We start from the raw sequence: 20,382 nt of genomic DNA, 5'->3' as shown, positions 1-20,382 counted from the left end.
CTGAAAAATGATCTAAAAAGTTTAAATTCTTATATATGTAGGGTAATACTTAAATTCATGATTTAAACAGCTCTACCAGTTTAATTGGCTAGACTACTATACAGAGCCATCAACAGTACATCAATAGTTTTCCCAAAGCCGATCCAAAAATGTGGGGTATCAGAGTTGCTTAATTTGTATTTCTTTGGTTATTAGTGATTTGAATAATTCTTGTTTTTCATATTGCTATGGATAGCTTACGGATATGTGGTAGCTCAGTGGGATAGAATACCAAGTCTGCAGTCATCTTCCCGAGTTCAAATCTGCTCTCACTTATTCATTATGTGCCACCAACCAAGTTCTTAACCCTTTTTGCCTCAGTTCCTCATTTGTAAAATGAATTGGTGAAGGAAATGGAAAATTACTCCAGTATCTTTGCCCAGAAAACCCCAAAAGGGATCACAAAGAGCTGGACGTGACTGAAAGGAATAAACAACAAAAATAGCTAGCTTGGATTTCTTTACTTGAGAATTGTCTGTTCATATTCTTTGACCATTTTTTTTTCATTTGAAGGATGACTCTTGGTATTTTAATTTGTAACCAGGTCCTTAAATTTCTTGGAAATGAGTCCTTATCAGAGAAACTTGCAGCAAAGATTTGTCTTGGTTAAATGTTGTTCTCCAATTTTAGCTGTATTAGAGTTGTTTGTGCAAAATCTTTTTAATTTTATTAAAAAGTATTTTTTCTTTTGTGCATCTCTCTATCCCTTTTTAGTAACAAGTTCTTATCCTCTCCATTTATCAAAATATAATTTCTTCCTCTTTCATCTATTTTATGATGTGACCTACCTTTTATAAATAGGCAATGATCTAATTGGAGCTTATTTTGATATATTGTGAGAGATTGCTATCATTTTTTCAGTTGATTTGTCACATAGTGAATTCTTACCCCAGTAGTTGCGTCCTATTCCTTTGATACTCATGCCTTGCCCAAACCTAACCCTGGTTTACTTCAACAATCTTCTTTCTCTGTTCCTACTTATGTGTTGCTGAATTGAACAATTGTAAATCATAGAACTGAGCTGACTGACTGGTGTCCAATGTAACTGAGCCCTCAAATCAGCAAGATAATAATTCTAATTGAACTTCCTTAGCATTCACCATAGAGGCCATTCCAATATTCTCTTCTCTCCAAACCATCAGCAACATCCTCCATAGTGCTTCTCCTTAGCTAAGGACTTTGCCTCATACTTTGAGAAAATTGAGACCATTTGAGTGAGCTCCCTCCTCCTCTGTCTTCTACATTCCCAACTCCTATAACATTTACCCTTTCTTCCACCATTCTAGTTTCTGAAGAAGAAATGGTCCTTTTCCTCTCGACCATAAATTCCTCTTCCTGTATGTGGATCCCATGGCCTTCTCTCTTCTCCAGCAAATTCCAGCTACAATGATTTGCTCACAAAAAAATCTTTTCTGATGCCTTTTTTCCTGCTGCCTATGAAAAAGCCTGACTCTCTTACATAATGGAAAAAAGTTTCCCATCATATATTACCTTTCCCTCAAGCCACTGGCTTATACTTCCTTTTTTCAGTCAGATTCCTGGGGTAGGGAGTGAGGAGAACTGGCTATTTGAGTTGTTTCCAATTTTGCAATATATTTGAGGCGGGGTATCTTGCTTGTCTTCAAAGACAATGTTGAATTTTTTTGGAAAAACAATTCTAGGTTCATAATCCAGGTTTCTTAATGTTGTGAATATTGTATTCTTTTGTGATTTTCATTTGTCCTCTTTAAAAAAGTAGGCATTAGATTTCAACCATCATGTGCCTAGGTATCTTAAATTTAGGAATCCTTGGGAATTATATCAATTAGTATTTTGCTAAATGGTTATTTGTTTTCTTCTGGGAAATTTTCTTTGATAATTTCCTGATTATATTGCCCAAGTTCTTCTATTATTAAAGTTTTTTTTTTTTTTTAATATCAGTGACCCAAAGTTGTTGCTTCATGATTTGTCCTCCATTTGTTATTTGGGCATGCATGTTTCCAACACTTTGATAAATACACTGATTTGATTTTTGATCCAGTACTTCTACCTACTTTGTATTATCTATGGTTCTATATTTGACTTAATCCTTCTGCTTATTTTTTAAGGTTTTTGAGATTTTTCTTTTGTATTTTTCAACATGATAACTTTCTAAATAATTTTCTATCATAAACTTTGCATCTTTTAATTATCACTTTGTTTCTTTTTATTATTTTCCACTTTCTATATTGTCTTCTTTTAGTTTATCATGTGTTTTTTAAAATATTATTCATTATTTCTTAGTTTCTTTTGTAAAGGTGGACATGGATTCCCACTCCAGTTAATCACCAAAGACCAAGTCATGTCAACTCAGTCAACTGATCAAAATTAAACTAGGTGTGAATAAGTCCTTAATCAGTTTGAAAAGATAACAGTGTATTTGGGTCATTACCTGACCAAGATGAGATTATATAGTAAGTATCTTGTGATTGTAATCAAGCCATGTAGGAATATGTGTGTATGTAGGTAGATATATATATATATATAGGTATTTATGTATGTGTATTACAGCAAGCCAGTCCAAGAGTTAAATTAGTCAATCAATGAATCACTTTTAAAGTCAACTTTAATTTTGGTAACAAAAGATTTTATTTCCAGAGTTTGAGCCAAGTTTATAAGCCGAAAATGCTCTTGAAAGGAGGAAAGACTCCTTCTCTACTCCTCCTCTACTCCTCCTTTAACAGCACTGATGATATTATCAGAGAGGCTGGAGCAGTTAGGAAGTCTATTTATTTAGAAGCAGATATTGGATTGGGGTTATCCGTCTATAATCATAGAGATCTGAGAGATGAAGCAGCTTAATGTAATATTTACAAAAAAGTATGAATTATAAACTCTTCAAAGTAATTGACTCCTAGAGTTAACATAGAACTATAACAAGGGAATTTTACAAATGAAGAAAGGGACTTGTACTAGTGAGGAGATATAAGAAACTACATTGTCATATTTTTTTCTCCATATTTCATTATAATTTTATTTTGAGTTCAAGCCTATTCTACCCATGGACCTTATGTGGGTAAGGGAAGAGGGTTATTCAGAATTTGGTGAAATGTATTTCTAACAACTATCCTTATTGTAACAACCACTTTAGTAAATACCATTTCTAAAATCTAATTTAAACTACCAAATAGTAATCGGTGGGAAGGACACTAATGGGGGCTCATGAACATGATAATAAAAATTCAAACCTTCAGGATTACCTCACTTGCCATGTTACCCAAATCAACAGTACATGCACCAGTTGTGAAAGTATCTCTGAAGGGGATGATGTTTTTCAAATGTTTTAGTTCTCAATTCGAAATATATTTGAGTGGGAATTATCCTGCTTGTCCTCCCCTGCCCCCATTCACTTTTTTTCTTTCTCGCATTTTTATTTATTTTGCAAGATTTAAAAAAAAATAGATCAACTCCTTGATTTGCTTTTTTTTTTCCAGTTTGCTTCATTTAAAAATATTCCTCTGTGAGTATATGTGCATTTTGTTAGAGTCATTTTAAAATTACCTTTTATAGTGTTTCTGCTTACTATTTTTGTGGTATTTGTGAGGAGCCTGAGCCCCTTACATACCTGATCAAAACAAACTGCATCAATCTCAGCTTCGAGTCTATGTTCAATGATCTTTTTTATACAACACTTTCCAACAACTAACAAGAATGTATTAAATACCTACTAAATAGAAGACACCATTTTTGTCATTGAAGATACAAAAAAAAAAAAAAAAACCAAACTAAAAATACTTAAAGGACAGTATAAGCATATTTATATACATGTGTGTATATGGGTTTAGGGAGTTTGAAGGAGAAAAAAATTGTATATAAATCTAATGTAATATAGGGAAAGGAAATCCCTATTATTAAGAGGAAACCTAAAGATCTTGCCTAGCATGTGGCATTTATGCTGAGTCTTGCAAGAAGCTAGAAATTCTATGAAATGGAAGTAAGGAGTGTTTATTAGGAAAGAACTTTGACTAAGTCAAATAATTAGATCTACATTGTGAGGGAGATGATTTAAGAGTATGCTGAACAGAACTTATAATGATTTTTTCCCCTACTGGGAATAGGAAGGGGGAGCTCTATTAAAAGGGAGCTGTTCATTTATTTAGGGATAGATTCTTAAGAGAGTACAGACAGGAAGAATCTTAAAGACACACTATCAGAAACCTCAACTCCAAGTATCTTCAGGCATTTTTCATGACCTTCTTGTACCTATTTTGATCCATCCAATCCTGGCTTGAAAGTCTTTGGAATTTCCATCTGATATACAGTTGCATAAGGAATAAAGGATAGAATTAGAGACAAGAACTTCTATTGAAAGACATCATCCACTATGGATTGTATCATCAAATCTTACTGTTTGAATAACGTGAGAATAAATTTAGAGACCATCTTGTCGGAGTAATGCCCAAGGCAAGAATCCCCTTCAAAATATTCTAACTGATTCAGCCTCTATTTGAAGACATATGGAGGTAGGGAAATCTCTACCTCTCAAGGTAGCTTATCCCAATTTCTAATAGCTAAAATTGTTAGGGAGGTTATCTTACATTCAGCCAAAAAAAAAAAAAAAAAAAAAAAAAAACTAGGAACAAAGACAAGAAACCTTATAGATTATCTACTTGATCCTCTCGTTTTCTAGTTGAAGAAAATTCCAATCATTGGTTATAGCTCTGCCTTCTGGAGCAGAGAAATGCAATTTTAATTCTTCTTTTGCAAGATTGCGCTTGAACCACTTCAAGAAAAAGATCATGTATTGAACTACCTGCCATCTAAGGGAGGGGGTAGGAGGAAGGAGGGGAAAATTTGGAACAGAAGGCTTTGCAAGGGTCAGTGCTGAAAAATTACCCATGCATATGTTTTTAAATAAAAAGCTTTAATAAAAAAAAGAAAAAGATCATGTCTCCCTAAATTTCTTTTTGAGACAAAATATCTTCAAGTCCTTAAACTGATTCTTCCTAACCATTTTCACCTGGGCACACTCCAACCTGTCAGTATATCTCCTGAAGTATATGATATGCTATTTCAGGGTGCTTCCCAGTGCAGCCTAAGTTTATGTTTTACCTGAAAGATACCTGAGAAGTCATGGAATCCAATCCCTACAGTTGAAAGATAAAGTAGGGGATGTGCCCAAGAGTATACAGGCAGTAAGTTCCAGAACTGGGATTTGAAACCACATTAGGATTTTTTGGTTGCTATTGCCACATTAGGATTTTTTGGTTGCTATTGCACACAGATTCCCTCGTCTCCCCTTTCAGGAAGTCTACTTTCCATCGGCCATTGTCCAGCTGTGTCTCTCCTACATTATATTTATGAAGACCATCTCTTGAACCCAGCTGTAGGATTTCTCTTATTCTGGATGTGTTGTCCATTTCCACAATGGTAAAAGGGGAAGGATTCTGTCAGTCGGAGATGGTACAGGACCTTTTCCATTATCCCTAAAGCTCTCATCTACATTTGTAGTACCATAGGGAGATTTTTGTGGCCACAATTTCACGTCCTCCTCCCTCCACCTCCAAATTAGGTTAGTGCTCCATTCAGCAGGTTTGCAACTTATTTCTGTGACTCTGGTATACTTTTTAACAGAAGGCAGGTCTTCGCATGGGCCCACTATCGGCTTATTGCTTTCTAGGTCAGCCTTTATGGGAGTTTGATATGAATTATGGAATAGTTTTGTGAGGCCACAACTGTGATTACAGGCTTAATGATGCTTTAAACAAACAAAATGTAATGACTGTCATCAGCATAAAGCAGGGGCTTCCTGCGGGGAAATGCCAATAAATGGGGCTTCTCAGTGGGGGAGGGCGAAACTGGCTGCTTTCCAGCTGCAATCGGCACCACATAGACCTTGTATGTTAACTTAATTATAGCACAGTGCCAGCCTCGGTGAGGCAGTTTTACTTTGAAGAATCACTGCCCACCCAGCTTAGAATCAGTGCATTTAAAGGTTACCCATCGGATCCATGCGCTTGGGAACGGCCATTTGAGACCTGGTCACCAAATTCGGATCAGTGCCTCGACACTCAATCCAACCCGCACAAGAGAAAAAGCACGATCCCGAGACCAAACAGTACCCCCAGAGAGCCCAGGAGTCAATCTGGGAACGATGGACTTCAGGAATTGGACCCGATCTGTTGTTCTCTTGCTTCTCACCAGGACAACTATAATGCTGGATAATCTTTGGGGGGCTTCGGTTCTATTTCATGGGCTCCCAAGTCATCTCCTATTCCCTCATTTGCTAAGCAATAATGGCTTCGTTAAATGCAGCACACAAAAACATTATTCTGTTATCTTCCCAAATCTGCTATGTGTAATGATATAAAAGCAGATGTGCCTTTGTCCTTGAGACAGCCACACACACCCATGTGCACATCCACACCCCCAACTACCCCATGCTCTACCCTCAAACAGAGAAACACACAGATTTTGTCTGCTGTGGAAGTTCAGGGGCAGGATAGAAAACAGGCACAGGTGGAATATTAAGGTGATAAAGAATCCTCCAGTCTGTCTAATTTAATCTATATCTGAACAAGAATTCCTTGTATAAAACAAAACTGACAACTGACTTTCCAACTTTAACTTGGAAGACTTTCAAAGAAAAGGAATTTATTATTTTCGGGCAGTGCATCTCACTTTTAAATGTCTTTATTTATCAATAAGACATCTAGGTGATAGAATGGATAGTGTGCTGGCCCTAGTCAGAAAGTTCTGAATTCAAATCCAATCTCAGACACTCATTATATGTGTGACTCTGGGCAAGTCACTTAACCCTATTTGACTCAGTTTCTTCAGACATAAAATGAGCTCGAGAACTAAAGGACAAAGCACTCCAGTATCTTTGCAAAGAAGACCCCAAATGGGGTCACAGAGAATAGGACACAACTGAAAACAACTGAACAACAATTTTTAATAGCCTTTTCCTTATATCAAGTTCAGGTTTGCCTCTTTTTATCTTCCACCATAGTTCCTCCTAGTTTTGGCTTTTGAGGTCCACAAAAAGCAAGTCTCCTCCTTTATCTAAGAATATTAACTCTTCAAATACTGGAAGACAGTTTTCATTCCTGCTAAATCATTAGGCTAACCATTCCTAGTTCAATTAATTCTTATATGGATAAATTCAAGGTTTTTCACTATGTTTGTTCCCTTCAATTCCCTTCCTAAATTGTATCAACATTATTGGACAGTAATTGATTCTGCAAAATATTTTATATTACAAGACCCTTTTTGAATAACATCTATTATATTAACTATTCCATTCAGCTTTGAGACATGATAAACATGCCATCTAGGACTTTATCTGAACTATTGATAAAAATGATAATTATATGGGGCCAAGAACAGGCCTCCTGATCTACCAAGATGACATTGAATCTTTAATGACTTCTCTTAGGGTTCATCCTTATGGACACACAGAGATCATCTTAATTATATTATCTATTGCACATCTCCCTATTTTTTTTTTGAAGAATAGCATGAGAAATTATTTCATGAACTTGACTAAAATCTAAAAAAACCCAAAATAACATTCTTGGTGGTATTGGAAAATGAACCATAGGATAATGATTTAAAGCTGAAGGGGATTCTGAGATGATGTGGTCTAGCTGTCTAATTTTACAGATAGAGAAATAGACACAGATAAATTAAACGATAGGCCAAGTTCATGCAGAGAATTCATTCCAGATCCAGATTCAAATTCAGTACTCTTTCAGGTGTGTAAATGAAAGGGTTCCCTCATCTAAGTATAGAGGGGGAAAGACAACAACATACTCAGAAGTGGGCTAGTACCAGCTAGAATCTACTCAGGAAACCCAGTTGTTAAATTTTCAATGTGAGCATTTGTAACTCAGAAATCAACAAAGACTTCAAGTCAGAGTGATGCGGATTTGGTCCCTTTAAGATTCCTTTCTTTGTGATTCCTATCCCTCCACCCCCACCCCACCCCCTAGTTAATGTAATTACCTTTTGATTCACAACTCCTGGTCCCTTTGAATTCCAATAGAAGATCTGGACCTGTCCAATCCCCTATCCAGATCTGAGCCAACTTTGGGGCTACACCCAAAAGCCCCTCGAGCTAAATATCCATTATAAAAGGGCCACACTGGGACCCCCTCTTTGCAGAGGTCCTAAACATGCTAGCCACGTCAGGACCCTCTGTCCACTGGGCCTTCTGTCTGGTGCCCTTCTTATTTCTACCTTCACCTATCTCCTTGCTTCCAAATCCCATAATAAACTTCTTTTATCAATCTAGCTTTTCAGGCCAGTAAAAGCTTTTATTGGGGACTCATGCCGCTACTAGACCTCATTTACTGCTGTATCCTTGCGCCAAATCCAATAGGGTTGCAGGGGAGCTCTGTTTGACTCCCCGTACCCCAAACCTGCCACTAGACTTCAACTAAACCCTAATTTCATTTAGGTACCCCATATCTAGACCTCATCAAGAGCCTATTTAACATTTTATTAATTATTTAGACTTTAAAAAGTGGTAAAAATGATGATGCAGATCAAACAAATATACAAAAAGTATATCATGCATACTTTTTTTGGAGAGATGCTCATTAAATATTTACTAGTACCTTTACTGTACACTGTTATGTATGCTGTTTGATATAGTCACTGAGTTGGTTGGTTTTCCTTAATTTTTTTTTTCTTTATTACAAGGAAGGGACCTAGGATGATGAGTAAAAGATATAAAGAAAAAGGATACAAATCAAAATCAAAATAAAACATAAATATCATTCATTATACCTATTAATTGCCATTATTATTTAGTGACTTTGATATTTTTAAATAGTCTAAACAAAGAGTAAAGAAGTTTTTAATATTAGCCTCATATTAGGATGAAGTGGCCCTTCCAGTATTTAAAATTAGTCAGATTTTGATATTCACATTAATTTCCTTTTTCAATGCTTGCAGGGACTAAGATGTTCATGACCAGATAATATTTTTTTTTTCTGTGAGCTATGCCTTGAAACATGAAAGACTTGGAATCAAGCCCTATCTGTGACACATTGATTGTATGATTATGGCCAATCATTTAAAAATATTCCATACTATCCTCTAAGATAATGAACAATCTTTCTCACTAGGAGCTCCTTATACCAATTGAAATCACAAGTTTCATCTCTCCTATTTTGTAACAGTGGAGTTCTTTCAATACATCTTTGATGTAATTTAATTTTAAGATTTGCTCTGCTTCATTCTATAGGATTTTCTGTCTTGTATGGAGAAGTATAGAAGAAAAGGCCAGGAGCTCTATGCATCTTTATACAAAGATTATGTGCAGGTAAGAAACAAAGCATTTTTTCTCCAGATTTCCTGTAGATATCTTTTCCAGCATCACATACGCAGACTTACAGTGTTCATTCTCTTGTATGTTCACAGATCTGCAAGAGGTGCCTTTATTTTATTTATTTTTTCGCTGATGCAATCAGTATTTGTCTGATCATAATTTCAGTCTTCTATCTATTTCAAGTCCTAACTCATCAACATAGTGAAATTGGAAATAGTCTAGGAAAAAAAAAATCAAAATAACGAGCTTACAAAACTCAGTGACTGAAAATATGATGGTATACTCGTCAGAAATTAAGGAAGGGTAATTTTATGGAAAGGTAATGAGCTCCATTTTGGCTATGTTGAGTTCAAGGTGCATATAAAACATCCAAAATATTACAAAACTAATCTGATTCTCATTTGCCACCAATAGGTCCTAGGCTAAGCCCTGTGTGGTCATTGTTTAGGTCCTAATTGACTCAGATTGAATGTAAATAACAATCATTTCTTCTTTGGCCAGAAATCCTGAGGGACTTCCCCTAAACAGATTTATTTACTTTTTTGTTGTTTATTTATTTGTTTGTTTGTTTATTTACATTTTTTGGAATAGGTAAAAGAGGAGATTCTTTGCCTTAACTGACTTGATCACTAAATGGGTGCAACCTCTGCCAAACTAAGAGCTGTTAAAGACTTTAGCTTGAAAAACAAGGTCTCCCACTGCATCTCCAGTTGTCTTGATCTATATCTGGCTACTGGACCCCGGTGGCTCTGGAAGGGAAAGTGAGGCAGGTGACCTTGCCCAGTCCTCCCTCACTTAAAGCACAAACAACAACAACAGTAGCTTATAGGACATCTGGTTGGAGGATTTTTTTTCTTTTTGTTTTTTGTATTTTGTTTGATCCACAGCAACTCAGGAAACCATAATACTAAGTCATAAGATCTGTTTAAATCAGATTTCTGAAATAACAATTCTATGCCATACTGAAGTATATAAGGGTGTCACAATTTCTTTCCAGATTCGAACTCTATTTTTAAATGAGGTAAAGCGTCCTTTAGAATATTAATTTTAATGAGATTCATAGCTTCATTTCTCCAGCATGGCAATAGTGAGAAAACTTAACCTTTGCAAAGCCACCCATCCTAGTAATTTCATATAATTCACAATATGGGGTGACTTCAAGTTGATATGGAAAGATAAGTTGTTTGGTACATCTTAACTAGTATGAAGCTATTTTTTTCATCCCCAAAAGGCACAACATAGAAATTTCTATGGAAGCTGAGAATAAAAAATTATTCTCCTCCTCCTGCTTCTCTTTGAGGAAAGTCAGATTATTTCACTCTTTGTAATTTTGTAAGCAGTTTGTGAGTTTTTGATGCTTTGGCCGCCGACACATATGTGGAGAATAGGTCAAGATACATAATTTCCTGAGTCTACATTCACTTTGTAACCCAAGATACCCTCAGTATCTTTTTAGATACTGTAGAACCTCACAAGTAGACTCTCAGTTTTTTTTTTTTAATTTGAATTAGCTATAGTGAATATATTTGGACTAAATTGAGTTACAATTTAAAAGAAAAGGAACTTGATGGAATCAGCAATACTTTGGGATGTTCCAAAATTGTTACTAAAATGATCTCATCTTTTGTGTTTAATTTTTTAGGGGAAAATATCATTTATTCCCCTAAACTACCAAAGTTACAGATCTAATCTAAAATCTAAAAATCCAGCTGTGTCTTTTTAACCTCCTGTGAATCAAAACTTGAGATACATTGAACTTTAACAATTTTTTGGGCGAGATACTGGAGCTTCTCCATTATAGTGCTACTCTAATTCCTCATCATGGAAGCATAAAGTTGACTTGAGGTTCTCAAAAGCTTTTCCTGTGAGGGCAAGGGCTACAGGTCCTACTAAACTGGAAAGCCTATGAGTACCAGTAAGGGCTAGTCCATATGCTTAACTCAGGGTGAAAAGTTTAGATTCAAGTGGATTAGCTTTTCAGCGGTAATAATGACTAGTCAACTAAGTTAAAGAGGAATTGTGATCTACCAGTGGCAGGAATATTATGCCAGTGAAATTATAGGTCTTTGACTTCAAATTTGGCTGGGCTTCCCCAATTTCTGAGATTCTGCAGGTTAATGGAGTGGGGTAGCTGAGGATAAAAACCTACTGGGAACCAACAAAACCAAATGATAGAACTCCAAGGACCCACTGAAAGCTCTTCTGTGGAGGAATAAACTGTGCATTAGCACTACTCAGCTTCATATTTGGCTTCTGTTCAACAGAAAGTTCTTGAACCTGAGTGTCACTCCTGAGGATCCCAGCTTATGAAATGGAATCTGCTTTGAAAGTTTTGCTTGTTCATTAAATTATTTTTGAGGAAATCATCATCTTTAGGATGGCCCATGTGGACACATTCCAGAGCTTTAAATATTTAGAAAAGATTATTTTGATTTTAAAAGGAAATCAGATAAAAATGCTGCAAGCCTAGAAATATGATACAGGTTCTTCTCTTACTTGTAACAAGAGAATAAAATCCTTTTTCTCCCTCAGACTCAATCTAGTCAAAATCAAAATTTTCTTTTTGTTTAGTTCATTTGATCATAATCCCTAAAGTTAACTAAGTAATCTCTTATCTCTTAAGACTTCTTAGATTGCTCCGTAGGCTTCCATCCAGGAACTGAAGGCCCCAACCCATAAAAAAGAAAAAAAATAAGGAGTATGTATGTAGTTATGAAATTTTTTTTAAAAAGTGCATAGACCAGATAAAAAAGTAATCAACCATGAAATAGAGACTCAGGGAGGCTAATTGATTTTCAAAGGGTCATTCAGCTACTACACTCATGTCTTAGTAACTCTTGTGCTATACTCATCATCCTAGTTATTTTCCTCTAAACACAACTATGTTTTTCAATGCCTTTCTTAAAATATGGCACCTATAAATGGACACAGAACTCCAAATGTAGTCTGACCATTATCTACTAGAGTGGAATAATCACTTTTTTTTAGAGAAAATGCTCTTCTAGTAATATAGAATAATGATAAGATATCTGAATTAATAACAGTTGGTCTAGATTTGAATCCTTCCTCAAATAACTCAAGTCATATTATCCAATAATGGAATGGATTAGACAAGGAGATAGTAAGTTCTATGGCACTAAATGTTTAAAAAAAAAAAAAGATAATTGCCACTTGCTGAGGATATTGAAGGAATAATTATTTCCAAAAGTGTTTGGATTAGACATCCTAAAGATCTTTATCACACTCAGATTCTATGAGTCTAGATTTACTTTTTTCCTCATATTAGATAGAGCTCAAACAATTACAAATACTGAAAATACATTAGAACATTTATCTATAATACTATATGTAAATTGTTTTTAAATATTAAATTGTTATATATACATTAGTTATTATTATTGTTGTTGTTGTACTAGAAAATTATTTTGTATTGCCCCAAAGGGATGTATTTCCCCAAAGGGGAAAAACAAATCTTGAACTGATGATTAGAATTCTATTTCAGAGGCAAAAATGTGTCTACAGTAAGGCAGCAAGTGAGTGGATTAAACTGAAAGATCAACTTTTCAATGAATTGGGTTTGTGGGGGCAAAGGTTAGAGACAGTACCCTGCTCCCAGTGGTCTCTTGATTGGCGTGAAGGACCAGCCCGTATGAGGAAGAGAATACGAAGAAAATTTGCTGGGGAATCCCTGAAAAATGTAAGTAACAAGGTAATATATGTGTATATGTGTATATATGTGTATATGTATCATAGATTTAGATCTGGAAAGATTCTTAAAGGCCATCAAGTTCAACCCTTTAATTTTACAGATAAGAAAAATGAGAACAAAAGATGTTAAGTGACTTCCCTTGGGTCATACAGATAGCAACTGAGGATAAACTTATCTTCCAAACTCCTAGTCAGATAGTATTCATGAGGTTTAAAGAAGAATCACTCATGACCTTATGGCCAGCTCTCTGGTGACAGCTTCATTTGAACCATTGGGTTTCCTTCTCTTACATGTTTTAAGAAGCTACAAGTTCAGTCCCAGTGAAGGGCTATTGGTTGTCAGGGAAGAAGATCCAATCACCAGAGGGTTGTCCATCAGGCCAGGTGCAATATTTTTTTAATCATAGAACTTCATGGATATCACCAGGCAGGGAGACTTTTAAGGAATTAATCACAGTAACAGTCAGCATTTATTAAATGTCTATATGCCAGGTACTGTGCTATATACTGGGATAGAAAAAGAGGCAGGAAACCTTTGCCCTCAAGGAGTTCACAGCATAATGGGGGAAACAATAAGTAAATCAATATAGTATTATATGCAAGATAAATAGGAAGTAATTAAAAGACAGACAGTGCTAAAATTAAAAGGGGTTGAAGAAGGTTTTCTGTAGAAGGAAGAGTTTTTGTTAGGACTTAAAGGAAGCCAGAGAGGTCAGTAGGAGTAAAGGAAAAAATTCCAAGCATGGAAAACAGCCAGAGAAAATTCTTGGAGCCAAGAAATGGGGTGTCTTGTTCATGGCATAGTCAATTAGATCAAATGGCACTGGATCAAAGAGTATGTGTTGGGAAGTAAGGGGTAAGAAAACCCTGAAAAATAAGGAACGGCTAGGTTAGAAAGGGCTCTGAATATCAAAATGAGGATTTTGTATTTGATTCTGGAGGTAATAATAACCTATTGAAATCTTTTTTGGAGGGGAGGGTTGTGGCTGAAATTACTGGACCGGCATTTCAGGAGAATCACTTTAGTATCTTAATAGATAATGAATAAGATGGGAGAAGAAACTTGAGGCAGATAGGTGAGGCAGACAGGTGTGCTGGCAGGCTACGGTAGTAATCTATACATGAGAATATGACAACCACCATTGAAATGATGGTAATGTCAGAGGAAAGAAAGGAATATATCCAAGAGATTCTAAAAAGATAAAATCAACAAACCTCAGCAACAGCTTGGATCTGAGAAGCAAGTGAAAGTGCAGAAATCAGGATGAGTCCAAGGTTATTATCCTAAGGGATTGGGAGGATGGTGTTTCCCTCTAAAGCACTAGGGAAAGTCAGAGATAAGGAAGGTTTAGTGGGAAAGTCATTGATTTCTGTTTTGGCCATATTGAATTTAAGATGTCCACTGAACATCCAGTTCTAGATGTTGGAAAAGAAAGATGGAAATACAAGATTAAAGGTACAGAGAGATTTAAGAAAAGGTAGATTTAAGAATTATCAGCATAATATTGGCGAAACAAGATAGTAGACAGAAGCCAGGAAGTTGCTTGAGCTCTTCCCAGTTTTCCTTGGAAATAAAAATAAATCAAACCTTTAAATGTATTCTGGAGTGACAGAAGCCACAAATAGATGGAATGAAATAATTTACTTAAGCTTAAGATAACTTAAAAGGACTTTAGGAAAGGTCTATCTCACTTGGGAAAAAGGGGAGAGCAGCCCAAAAGATGAGGTGCAGGCAGTCTAACAGGAAGCTTTTAGCTGTAGGCACAAATCAGCAACTGATGCTCCTTGGTCCTCAGCAGAACTGTAGCACAGGACACCAACTGTGAGGCTTCCAGCCCTAGCAAAGAAAGCAAATTTCAAGCCCTAGAAATTTGACACAACAGATGTGACTACGTTAGATCAACCCAGGACAGTATGCTAAGACTCTAGCACCTCTAGCTCCAGCCCCTCAGCCAAAGAAGCTTGGAACAATGTCCCCTGTGCCCTAAGGAGAACAGGTCAACTTTTTTAAATGAGCAAAAGAACCAAAAGAGCCCACACCATAGAAAACTACTATGGTGATGGAAATATCAGAACCAAACTCAGAAGACAACAATATCAAAATATCTGCAAGTGAAACCTCAAAGAGGAATATGAATTGGTCTTAAGTTCAGAAGGTTCTCTTGGAAGGGCTCAAAAAGGATTTTGAAAATCTAGTTAAAGAGGTAGAAGAAAAATTATGAAGAGTTAATGAGAGTTATGCAGGAGAATTATGAAAAAAAGTCAAAAGTCAAAAGAAGAAAATAATCCATTAAAAATTAGAATTGGGCAAATGTAAGCTAATGACTTTATGAAATATCAAGAATTAATCAAACACAATTAAAAAGAAAGAAAAAATAGAAAAAAATATAAAATACTTCAAAGGAGAATCATTAATATAGAGGTAGCAATTGAAGCCACAAGAGTTAATGAGATCACCAAATGAAATACTATAGAAAAAAAGGGCCCAGGACAGGAACCTGAGAGAAAACTATGGTTTGAGAGTAATACATGGAAGAGGAAAAATGAGGGATTAACAGTCTCAAAGTCCATGAGAGAGCAAGGAGAATGAGGATTGGGAAAAGGTCATTGCCTTTGGAAACCAAGAAATCAATGGTAACTTTGAAGAGAACAATTTCAGTAGAATGATAAGGTCAGAAACCAGATTGTAAAGGCTTAAAAAGAGAGAGGAGAGAAAATAGAGGCAGCAATTGTAGAAAACTTTTCAAGATGTTTGGCTACAATAAATAGAAGAGATAGAGGAGAATAGTTAGCAAGGATAGAAGGATCACGTGGATGTTTTTTCAAAATAAGAGAAACATGGATATTTTTGTAGGCAGTAGGAAATGAGCCAATAGAGAAGGAGAGTTGGAATGAGTGAGAATGAGAGTGACAGAGGGGGCAATCTACTGGAGGAAGCAGATAGAATGGGATCACTTGAATGAAGAGAAGGATGAAGGAGGAGAAAGTAGCAGAAGACACCTGAATGATGGAGATGAAGAAGAGAAGAGAAGAATTCATGAGTGTCCTCAATTTTTTTTTCTGTAAAATATGACAAAACATTCTTAACTGAGAAAGTGGAGAGAGGGGAGAGCCAAAGGAGGTTTGAGGGTGGATTTTCATCCCAGTTGGGAAGAACCACTGTGAAACATCACTTCAGAGCTAAGAAGAAAAATGTAGTCCTCTATTTTACAAATAAGGAAACTAAGGTTTGGAATAGTCGAGTACTTTGTGTAGGGTTATTAATGTAGTAGTAATTCAATTAGGCCTCAAACCCATTCCATGTCTTCTGATACCAAATTCAGTTACTCTTTTCAGAAGTTCACTGGTAGAATGATATTATGACAGAATCAGAGTCAGGAAAATTCTTCAGTCTTTATCTGCATGACTCATGGCAAGTCACTTAATTAATCTTTGACCCAATTGCCTTATGTGTAAAATTAAAGTGTTGACCTTGATGACCTTCCATCTCTAAATCTACAATCCTATATTCCTCCCATTAACTGCTCTCTGAAATCTTGCTTTAAATATAAATGAAATTATGCATACTATGCGACAAAGTTATCTGAATAGGTTTTTCAAATTCATTGTTATTAAAGTTGATCTTTATTCCATTAAAAACTCCTGTCAATATTGATTTAGGTTTCCTTTCTGATTAGGATCACCCAGTAGGATACATATGGAAAACCCCACTAATTCTACAGGTTCTTATCCTTGACAGTTGTCCTTAAACCAGCAAAAGAAGTATTTTTTGTCTATTTGGAAGGAACACTGAATTCTAGTCTCCAAAGACTTTAGCTTGATCCCATTTCTTCAACATTGCAAAACACAATAAAATAAGTTTCCATTTTCTCACCATTTCCATGTATTTGGCACTTTATAGAAACATATGTGAAAGATAATATTTTTTCAAGAAATAAAGTAAAAAAAAGTTAAGCAACTTTCTCACCATGTAAATAACAGAACTGGAGGTCTGGAAATCAAAACGATTCCATTGGTGTCTCAGCCAATTGTCTGTTGAACAGATTGTCTCTACCATCCATTTCTTCTTAGTATAACAAATAAAACTGAAATTGAGATGACCTAAACATAATATTTAATCCCTATGTTGGCATCATCTTGGGTAATTACTGTAAAATCCATTTAATGGAAGATTGTGGGTTTTTCTACTTTTGGAATGTAGCATATAAGTATTTATATTTTGTTGTTATCTTTAAGAAATCGTGTGTATATTTTTCTATGCATATAATCAAAGGAAATTGAAGAATATGTGTGTGGAGGGAAGAAGGTTTCATATGTTTGTCTTGATAGTTAATGTTCCTATATTTGATCTCATTTCAGATTAGTCAAGCCAAAAATAATGAAGCTTCTCCAACAAATGCTGAAAATCAAGGTATTCTTTGCTTTATTAACTTAACTAAGTTTGGGACTCATTAACAAAACCAAATATTTTAGAAGTCCTCTATTAATACTAATACTAAAGTATTATCTCATTCATTAGTCTTTAGGATGGAGCTTTATAACTAAGAGAAACCACTGGAAAGCTAGTTTTCTGAATTCAGAACAAAATCACTAGGGTAGAATTCATATGTCAATTTTAATGCCAATTTTTGGAGTTTCAGCATTTTCCAAACACTTTCTGACATTCAGAGAGTCAATCAAAATATAGCTTACAATTGTTTTGAAAGAAAAAAAAGGGGGAATGCTGCAGTTGGAATCTTGATTTATAAGAAATTATATTACATTAAAACATAATTCTCTTTTTGGTGTTAAAAAATATCATTCAGAAGATATCATATGTGTCTTTTTGTGGGGAGAGGTCCTTAGGAGGGAGAAGAGGAAGTTTTAAAACTATTTTTTATTGGTATGGGAACTCTGTCCATTGATGTTTATTAGTGACTTGGCTATAATTTACAAAATTTCCTGGGGCACTAAGGTTCAGCTTTAAATGTGACAAATAAAACTCTAATCAAGGTCTTTCACAGCCAATTCTAAACCTTTACCTATCATACCATCCTGTCTTTCTTTGATTTAATACATACCCTCTATTTGGGTTCAACAAATTCCCATTGAGTGATTCAATGAAAGTCTGGATGACATTATTCGCAAGGCTCCTTGTTCCCTCATATGTTGTTATTTCTATGAATTGAGTCTATTTCAAGTTGAATTCAAGGCAAATCTACAGCAACAAACTATGAAATAACTCCTAAAATGGACTTCCGGCCAAGATGGCAGAGAGGAGGCACACAGCTGCGTAAGCTCCATGTTATCTCTCAGAATCCATTTCATGACAAGCCTCTGAATTAATGCTTGACTGAAAAAAAAAAAAACCCACAAATAGTTACCAAGAGAAGACATCCTTGAGATTCGCCAGGAAAGGTCTGTTTTTGCTTGAGGGTGGGAACGGTTTTATATCAGGCCCAGGCTGAGGGCAGGCAGCGGCAGCAGCGAGAGCCTGGCAGACAGCTCACAGCCAAGCAGACCAGAGTGGGGGTGGGGTGTGATCTCTGCTGTCTCTGAGGGGGGAGCTTTGCTACAGGATTGGAAACTTTGCCCCGGCAGCAAGTCAGTAGCCCAGCAGAGAAGCTAAAAATGTAGGGGGTGAAGAACACAACCCTGAACAGCTGGAGTCTCTCGGGACCTGGCCACCCCTCCCCCACAGTGTCTCAGCATGTTCTCAGAGTCTCAGAGCGCAGGCGCAGCACAGCCATTACTGTCCTGTTAGGGCCTCACTGCTGCCCCTCACAGTCTGTAGAGGAAGCTCGGTAACACCATCCAGCCCAAAAAAGAAAAAGAAAAAAAAAAAAAAGCAGATTCCATTTGGGTTTTTTTTTTCTTTTTTTCTTTGCTAGTTTGTCTTTCATTCTTCTCTGACAAAATGAGCAAAAAATTGAAATGGACCTTAACCACTGACAGCTTCTATACTGATAGAGAGCAGACTGTAAACCCTGAGGAGACTAAAAACAGACTGTCTCCAGGTGAATCCCCAAAGGTGGAGATCATCTGTTCCTCAGCAGAGATGAATCTCGTAGAAGAATTAAAAAGGCTCTCACAAGGGAACTAGAAGAAAAATGGGAAAAGGAGAGAGGGAGGCTTGGCAAGAGAGACTAGAGAAGTCATCCCACTCATTTAAAGACAGAGTGGATAAAGAAATCAAATCTTTGAAAAATAGAATTAGTGAACTGGAAACAGAAAATAGCTCTCTAAAAAACAAAATTGGCGAAAAGGAAAAAAATTCCATAGAACAAAACAACTCATTTAAAAACTCAATTGGACAATTAGAAAAAGATATAAAAAGAGTGAGTGAAGAAAATATTTCATTGAAAATCAGAATCAAACAAATGGAATTGAATGACTCGAGGAGACAACAAAAATCAGTCAAGCAAACCCCCCCCCCCCAAAAAAAAAAAAAATCAAACAATGGAAAAAAATGTCAAATACCTTCTTGGAAAAACAAGAGACCTGGAAAATAGATCTAGGAGAGACAATTTGAGAATTATTGAACTCCCAGAAAAATATGATGAAAAAAAGAGCCTGGACACTATTTTCCAGGAAATTCTCAAAGAGAACTGCCCAGAAGTCCTAGAAACAGAGGGCAAAATAGACATTGAAAGAATTCTTCGATCATCTACTGAAAGGGATCCTAAAATCAAAACACCAAGAAATATAGTGGCCAAATGCCAGAACCCTCAGACGAAGGAAAAAATACTGCAAGTGGCTAGAAAAACCCAATTCAAATATAGAGGAACCACAATAAGGATTACCCAGGATCTAGCAGCGTCCACATTAAAAGATCGAAAGGCCTGGAATATGATATTCTGAAAAGCTAAGGAACTCAGTATGCAACCAAAAATAACTTACCCAGCCAGAATGAGCATCTTTTTCCAGGGAAGATGTTCATTCAACGAAATAAGTGAATTTCACCTATTTTTGATGAAAAAACCAGAACTTAACAAAAAGTTTGGTCTACAAATATAGAACTCAAGAGAAACCTAAAAAGGTTAAAAGAAATCTTGGGAACTATATTTCTGCTACAAAGATGTATAAAGAATACATGTATACCTTGTTCTAGAAACTAGATGTGGAAAGGACATTGTACCAGAAAAAGGGTAAAGTGGGGGTACTACATCTCATGAAGAGGCAAAGAAAACCTATTATATCTGAGAGAAAGAATGGAGGGGGATGAATATAATGGGTATCTTTCTGCCATCAGAATTGGCTTCAAGAGAAAAATTTTAGACATATTCAATTTATGGTGAAACTTCTCCCACCTTATTGAAAAGTGGGAAGGGAAAAGTGAAAAGGGAAGGAATAAGCTAAGT

General features: G+C 35.9%; 1 protein-coding gene across 1 annotated transcript in view; it reads left to right on the top strand.

The window, feature by feature from the left end:
* Positions 1 to 20,382, top strand: part of WDFY4 (WDFY family member 4) — a 370,289-nt gene that overhangs the window by 203,925 nt on the left and 145,982 nt on the right. The window contains exons 40-42 of the mRNA XM_051981900.1: positions 9,251 to 9,328; positions 12,837 to 13,031; positions 17,402 to 17,453. Coding sequence (XP_051837860.1) covers positions 9,251 to 9,328; positions 12,837 to 13,031; positions 17,402 to 17,453 — 325 coding nt within the window. The remainder of the gene's footprint in view (positions 1 to 9,250; positions 9,329 to 12,836; positions 13,032 to 17,401; positions 17,454 to 20,382) is intronic.

The sequence above is a fragment of the Antechinus flavipes genome, chromosome 2, assembly GCF_016432865.1.
Source record: "Antechinus flavipes isolate AdamAnt ecotype Samford, QLD, Australia chromosome 2, AdamAnt_v2, whole genome shotgun sequence".
Taxonomy (NCBI): Eukaryota; Metazoa; Chordata; class Mammalia; order Dasyuromorphia; family Dasyuridae; genus Antechinus; species Antechinus flavipes.
This window is presented reverse-complemented; position numbering and strand designations above follow the sequence as displayed.